This window comes from Sinohyriopsis cumingii, chromosome 2 (assembly GCF_028554795.1).
Source record: "Sinohyriopsis cumingii isolate HCF-2022 chromosome 2, ASM2855479v2, whole genome shotgun sequence".
In the NCBI taxonomy this organism is placed as follows: domain Eukaryota; kingdom Metazoa; phylum Mollusca; class Bivalvia; order Unionida; family Unionidae; genus Sinohyriopsis; species Sinohyriopsis cumingii.
In genome coordinates, this window is record NC_142962.1 from 115,715,178 (window position 1) to 115,723,251 (window position 8,074).

General features: G+C 34.3%; 1 protein-coding gene across 1 annotated transcript; it reads left to right on the forward strand.

The window, feature by feature from the left end:
- Nucleotides 1-3,126: 3,126 nt before the first annotated feature.
- Nucleotides 3,127-3,528, forward strand: LOC149805651 (TNF receptor-associated factor 5-like). Its single transcript, XM_089934540.1, has one exon. The coding sequence runs from the start codon at nucleotides 3,127-3,129 to the stop codon at nucleotides 3,526-3,528; it is 402 nt and encodes a 133-aa protein (XP_089790666.1).
- The last annotated feature ends 4,546 nt before the right edge of the window (nucleotides 3,529-8,074 follow it).

The following is an 8,074-nucleotide window of genomic DNA, read 5'->3' on the forward strand; positions in this document are numbered from 1 at the left end:
ATAAGATGCTTCTTCGTGTATTTTACACACGGTTTGCTCTCGTTCATCAGATTTGGACCCTCTTTTCAACTTAACTACTCGCCTAGTCTTATCGCACAACGTGTGTGTGTGTGTGTGTGTGTGTGTGTGTGTGAGACAGAGAGAGAGAGAGAGAGAGAGAGAATTATATTTTTAATATATGTTTAAAACATTAAGTTACATTTTATTTAGGATACCAAAGGGGGTCGGATAGAGCAATGATAATTTTAATATGGCTTGTTTAAACGTTTCGGTACATTTTTAAATGATAATAAATATGCTGAAATAATGAAATAACAGATAAAAGCTACTTTCCGATTCAAAATCCAGCGAAAACTGTTTCACATTACAAAAAGAGTTGTAATAAGAAATTGGTCACTCAGTGCAACTTCAGTCAGATGACATGTCGGGAACGTGAATCAATATAGCACATATCTTAGTCCCGAGAAGAAGGTGATTTTTAAAACATGATTTAACTTAGTCATCATTATTTACATCATAATCTTTATGGAGAAAGCATAGGCTCTTATTTACACATTTCATTTATCTAATGTTTCTTAACATCGATTGTAATGCTATCTCAAATTTCATTTCGGCTGTATTATGACCTAACCTGTAAAGTGTTTAGACCTGCTCAAGATATTATTACGAAAATGTATGACGCTTATTCGTGTATTTTAGTTATACTCTCTCTCTCTCTCTCTCTCTCTCTCTCTCTCTCTATATATATATATATATATATATATATATATATATATATATATATATATATATATATATATATATATATATATATATATATATATATATTCCTTATAAAGTTAACTAGTTTACAGTTCACCTAATTTGATCGCACAACATAGCTTACGCCAAATCTCTCGTCTTTACTTACGAATGTTACATTGCAGGAACGCACGTCAATACGTGTGGATATCTTGGAGAGAGAGAGAGAGAGAGAGAGACTATAAATACGACATGTTTTAACATTACGTTACATATTGTTTAGTTAATAAGGATGCTGTCGTATTGAAATAACACATTAAGACTCCTTTATAATTATAGTTCCAGCAGGAAAAGGTTGACTTTGCATAAATAGTTCTAAAAATAAATGGGCCAGTCATTGCAACTTGAATCAGGTGATATGTCGGAAATATAAATCCATATGGCAAATATTAGATCGCAGTGAAGATAGGGATTTTTAAAACATTATGCAATTCAATCATCATTATGTTGATAGGCACCAGAAACTGCATGTCATTATTGATTACATCGTCATGGAGAAAGTGTAGTCATTCATTTCCAAATTTGATTGACTGTACGTTGACCTGGAACGATTGTCCTGCAACCTCGATTCTAGTGGGTCGGTGGTTCTTCCCGGGGTTTTCCCGGGTTCTTCTTCCACCATTAATACTGGCCGCCATGCATAGCCTATCGTGTGCTGAAAAATGGTGTTAAACACCACCACCACAACAACTGCGACCTCGAGGTCATCATAACAATATTATGACCGAACTTGTAAAACATTTAAACCTATTGAAGCTATTACTATCAAAATTGAATTTCTTAATGTGTTTGTAATGATTACTTGCAATGCATATGTACCTATCATTATTTGTACCACGCTTAGTTCATGGTCCTCTTGGTTAAAGTCTTGATTCCATCTCATTTGTTTCAGTCAGGCTTTACCCAGTTTATTATTTATTTCAAGTGTATGATTCAACACTTTCTGTTGTCCCTTACCACAGCTGAGTACAGGTGTATAACCCCAGATTGGCGCAATATGATCAAATTGTAAAACAAAATAAGGAAGTGTTTTTCATATTTCAAAAATATGGCTGACCATATTTACTTCATATTTGGAATTTTCATACACCACTGTTACTCCTGGGTTATGTCCATGTCTGAGGCTAAGCGGATAAAGAAATATGGCATTTTCTATGGATTTTTTTTCCATCGCAACAATAAAGCCATACGCTATTAGATGCATGCTGGGAAAAAAGCATCATTATATGACCAACTGTGACTTTGTACCACTCCTTTTATTACTTTATGTTCTTGCGCATGGGCTATGTATTCAAGGAGTATGATACGTATTTGGAATGCGGTTTTTCTTCATAATATACTTAGAAATAGTTCTTCATCAAACTTACACAATACATGGAATACAACAATGCCATATATAAATCCTCTCTTCCCTGAAGCACACCAACCTTTGGGTCATCCCACTGCGTTTATATCATTGAGCTAATGACCCATTTTTTTTTTAATTATTTTTTTGTTGGTTGTTTTTTTTTCGGGGGGGGGGTAGGGGTGGTGGGGGGTGGCTCATATTCTGTTTCTTGACAGAGAATTCATTGTGAAACTAAATCCGCAATTGAATTATCCACTTTCTATATTGTTTTTACAGTTCAGTCCTTTTCTTTTTCATAAAGATGCCCACAGATAAATGGAAACAGTTTGCAGTGCATAAAAATGGTGGCTGGAGACTTGTTTCATTACGTACAAATCACGGGAATGCTAGATTGAGATGCCATTTCAAAATATGAATGAACTCAGTCTGTTGCCCATTTAGATACACTATACCTCAGTTTGGTGACAGAATAGGGATACAGGCATTATCACAGCCCAATAATCTGAAATGCCTACTTGAACGTGTGGGGTGTAATTTATTCGGAATAATGGATGAGCATGTAGAACACGTATTGAATGCAATGCAGAATCATCTTGAACGTCTGGTTATTTTGACACCAATACCGATCGATTTACAGTCTGGTGAAGGGACCCACAAAATGGTGATAATTTTGACGAAAGAATTGAAACTAACGCCGAGAAAATATGACAATGACAATCAACATATGTTGAAACACTTTCAAGCAATGATATATGACTTTGAAATCAAAGATGAACAAATTGATCATCAACAAAGAAAATATCGAGAGAGCGCTGAAAGGGAAACAGTGGAAAGCTTCTGTTTAGAAATACTAGAATTTTGTCTATGAAAGAATCGCTAGATTGTGAACTGCTTCTTATCAAAAGCATTTGCCTGAATTTCAAATTCAAGAACTGCGAGACTGTAGAATGATGGAAATTCGTAGTTTCGCGAAAGAGATGCGAAGGGCAATTACAGACTTCACAGCCTTGTACAGCGAACTATTCCTCACTACTAATGGTGTTCAGCTGCTGGTGAAGGTCCGCTTAAATGGCGATGAAACAGAGGGTGAGCCTTACATTATGATGTTTGTCGTAATCCTCAAGGGACTAAACGATGAACATCTGGATTGGCCATTTAGAGCACGTGTTTCATTGCATATCTATGATCCAGAGAAGTCTGAGTATCAGGGAATTTACAGTTTCAACACCAATCAAGATTATGTTAGCTTCCAGAATCCGTACACATTAAGAAATATTGGTTATGGATTTCTGAAATCCATTACTCACACTGATCTGTGTGGAATGGTGACGGAAGATAAACTGGTCATCAAAGTAAGAGTCGATGATGCAATGAGTTAATTCATCTCTTAAATATTATATTTATTGAACATATAAAATAAATATTTTATTGAATAATTTACAGAGAAAAAACTAATTCTGAAACATTTCACCTTTATATCGATATTGCATTTTAACGCTAATTTCTTTCATCAAAGAAAAATTGCCACAAATGCCATTATGGCATTCCGCAAATAGAGATTGCAATTGGAAGAGAAACTGTACTTGACTGATTTAAGCTGTCAAAACATGGTTTAAAAATGCACGGAATATGTGCCTATTTTGTGCTTACGATGCCATACGGTTGACTTCAGGGGTATTTCTATCATTAAAGTCAACCACATGTATCACAGTATAGACGACTAGTTCAGCATTTACTAAACCTACACAGCGCTTGGCCCCGCTTTAATCAAAGGTATCGATTCTATATATATGGGCAATTCATTTTTTCTGGATTCAATATTAGGAAATTAAAATAAAAGCATCGCAAATAACTTATATACTTGGATAGATTGGATATTTTCAATAAGCACACCAGCGATGCTTTAAAAAAAAATTCTACATGGATCTTAGTAGTTACTTAGCAGTGAGAATGTGTATGGAGCTAAATGGGATGAAATATAAAGTTACACTGCCTTTGTTTTGTCACGTACTTCATTAGATTTTGGACTATGCCTAAAACTTTTGAAATTCAATTCATAATACTCACTGAAAGATAACAACCGGATTTAAACATATTCAATCCTTAACAGGATAACAATCAAGCTTAAATGCAATTTCAAATTCAGTAGGTTTGATGACTGACGATTCCTTTTTTATTACATAATACAAGAAGGAACAACTCGTCGTCATTGTCATGTTCCATTGCGATAGAAATTTGGAAGTCGAACTTATGCTATTTGTAATATGGAAGACGTAATATTTCCGCTATAAACACAGAGAGAGAGAGAGAGAGAGAGAGAGAGAGAGAGAATTATAAATACACACCTGACAAGAACGGAAAGTGCTTTCCCTGGATTATATAGAAGAATGCTTGATAATAGTAGGCAGAATTAATATTTTAATACAAATCATACTATCATACAGGTTAGAGGATTTTTTTAAAATTCGTACTCTACAGTGATGCGAACCGGGTAAACCTTGCCTGCACACACGAGCCCATATTCCCTCACGACTAAGTACACATTACCAAAAAATGATGTAGCTCAATCGATCTTATATAGACATACTTGCATGACGAGTGTATATATATATATATATATATATATATATATATATATATATATATATATATATATATATATATATATATATATAAGAATTAAATACATAGATGATCCTAATACAAGGAAACATCAAAGCAATTACAAATCATGTTTATCTTTTTCTGTACAGATGCAAATCTGCTAATATTGTATTCTTTTGAACTCGTATGTACATTCTTTCAAATAAAAGTTTTTAAATAAAAATATTTTACCATAGTTCTCGTTGTAAGTACTGATAAGGAGGCCCATTTACACATTTACATAAATCAGTCAATTTGCTATGGAATGCTGCAGCATGGGATCCCTGAAGATAGCGATAGTCGATGCTTCGTTACGTAATTTGATATTTATAGAAATCCGGATTCCAAGAAAAACGAAACATGCCGTCTCATTTGACTTGGACAGTGCACTCGCCTATCGGGAAATATTCTATTTATAGTACTTGGGGTTCTGGGAGTTAGGTATTATACACGCTATGACAGCACATTTACACTCAGTTTGGTTGTCTCCGAATGGATGCAGATGGAAACATTCCAGCTTTGAAGAATGTAAATATTTATCACCTGCATATATCTTATTACATTAAATCAAATTTCGGTAGTTAAATCTATGCAAATGAAATACCGTACACGCAATATTATTTGTAAATAGGCATATACAAATTCTTGTTTACTAAATTTGAAACGTTGTCCAAGGCACGTAAATAATCTAAGCATGGAATATGTCATAATATAAACGTTAAAGAGAGTTTTAAACAAAGAAAATTTCTATTTTTGTGATTTTATATTTCTGTGTTTTTTATTTTTTTTTTGCTGACAACGTCACCTTTAACGTATTATTGTTATAAATAAGCCGAGGAAAATGTCTTACACAAGGAAACTGAGGCAGCCGAGCTTGGATGACCTGGGCGAGTATCGCACACGTAATCATTTAGAATGCGAACCGGATGCTCTATCAACAGAACTGCCAACATTTCCCCGCATAAATGTACAGTATGACCATAGGAACAAGTCACATACTTGGAAACAATTGTATTCTTCATGAAATGATTGGGACCATATATGATGAAAATGTTTGGCAATTGTGGTAGAAGATGAGGTTCACTTTTCGGTGGAGACGTGCTTTTCGAAGAGCACTACACAGAGAGCTGAATGGATTCACCATTTATTTGTCTGGTGATGCGGAGCTTGTTGAGATTTTATTTCGAGCCGGAATATGTTTTATTTCTTTCTCTTTAAGATAATTTTATTTTGAACTAAAACAATGGATATCATTCTTTTTTTTTTTTTTGTTTCTTTCTGAAAATTAGTGGAAGAATCTTTTCAACCTATTTGGGATCGTACATTTAGAAAAGAAAAAAGAGCCCAGGCATTCCATAAATTTAAAATGGTCGATGGAAACGACCATTTAGTTTTCATGAGGGAGAAAGGACCTTTTCTTTCGAACTAGGATCTTTGTCTTCCGTTACGACAAGTTATTTTATATACTAATATAAAGGATATAATTAATTATTTTTTACAAATCAGAACAAGATATATTTTATAAATCTATTTGAAGGCTGTGAAAATTTTAATTAATAGCAACATTGCCCCATCCCCCACCCTCCTGAAAATTAAATAAGCGGTATCTAAACCAATAACTTATCGGTTGAAGTGGCGTGCAAAACATCCAATTAGTTATGATGCATGCATACAGGTTGTATGATCCTAAACGACAAGTAACCTTCTTTATTATATGCTCATTTTTTTTTTTCTCCGTTAACTTCTCATTGTCAGAATCGTTCAATATTTTACAATACTGAACTCGCGCTCAACTTCATATTGCACTCCTAAAGGAAATACTTTCTATTGTAAATAAACAATCGACGCAGACGCTAGCACTTTTGATTTGTAAACAAATCATGTACACTCGCATAGTAGGCGCTTTATGTTTTGGTTGATTCAATTTGTTTCTGAACGAAGTAAAGCAGACGTTTCGTTGACTGCCACATAACAGTTCCTTTGGCACATTCCGCGTTAACTTTTTTGATACAATATTTCGGATTTAGGCTAGCTATACAGTAAACGCCAGAAAGTGTCCTTACAAATAACATGCAAGTGACAAGGCATAAACTGTCTTCTTTAGCTGGTAATAAGAATGACAAAAAATATACTTAAAGTTTACATCCTGCATTTCCTCAGAATGTACTTTCTTATTTCTACAAATCCGAATTACATGAGCCATATCATACGTTCTCAATCTTGATTACACATTTCGAAATTGTACTGTAATTTCGAATATAAGTGCAATTACATCCTCCTTACTGCACTCAAAGTGAAATAAGCATTAAATTCCATAGCGTCTTTTTGATAATTGCAATTGAAAGACTTCATATTTTTCCCACATTATGATTTTAAACATGCAATGACAGAAACAGAAACACATTTGCAGATGTCAACACGCTTCTCCTTCGCTTCTTGCATCCGATATATTTCATGTTGAATCCTCACATATAAATCCAGTCCATAATCACACAATTTCGTAGAATCGACAAAAATACCCAAATTTATTAATTCCAGATCAAATGGAAAAGTTGTTGCAATGCACATTCATTCACAATATGACTCCAAACTTCAATTTTAAGTAGACAAAAACACAATTTTCTTTCGAAACTTATGTCTAGCGCGATATGTTCAAATTTATCTGGGAGGAGTTTTGTGCGCATTATATTGTTGTTGTTGTGCAATGATGAATCTGCGCTTGTGTATTTAGTTTGGAATACGGCATACATTCATTTCCTTTCTTTCTTATAGTGTTCTTGTTTATATATTTAAGCCTTAGGTAGAATAAGAAAAGGAGGTTACTGCATTTGTATGGGAAAATATGAACTCGTCTAGTCGGATGGATATACTGCACTCCCAAGGTCGTGAAGTATTCCATCCGAAAAACTCGTTTATATTTTCCCCATACAAATGCAGTAACCTATAAATACGATGTCGTCTGCAAATTGTAATCGTCACTAAAACGAGCTAGGAACAGTATAAACACTTTCCCCCTGCAAGAGGAGGCAAATCTCGAGGATATTATTTGTTTCAGCTAGTCTCAAAGAGATAAAACGTATGGGGATATTGTTGTTGCTGTAATGTTGTGCCTAGGCATGACACACTTAAAGAGACAAACGATATGGTCAGTCTGAACATGTAGTAAATAGCCCATTGATGTTTCCTTTTTATCGCACTGGTATGTTATACGTGAGGTTGGGTTGGAATATATATATTGCTATATCCCTCTGTCTGTCCGTAATCCGTCTTTTTGTGAGCCTG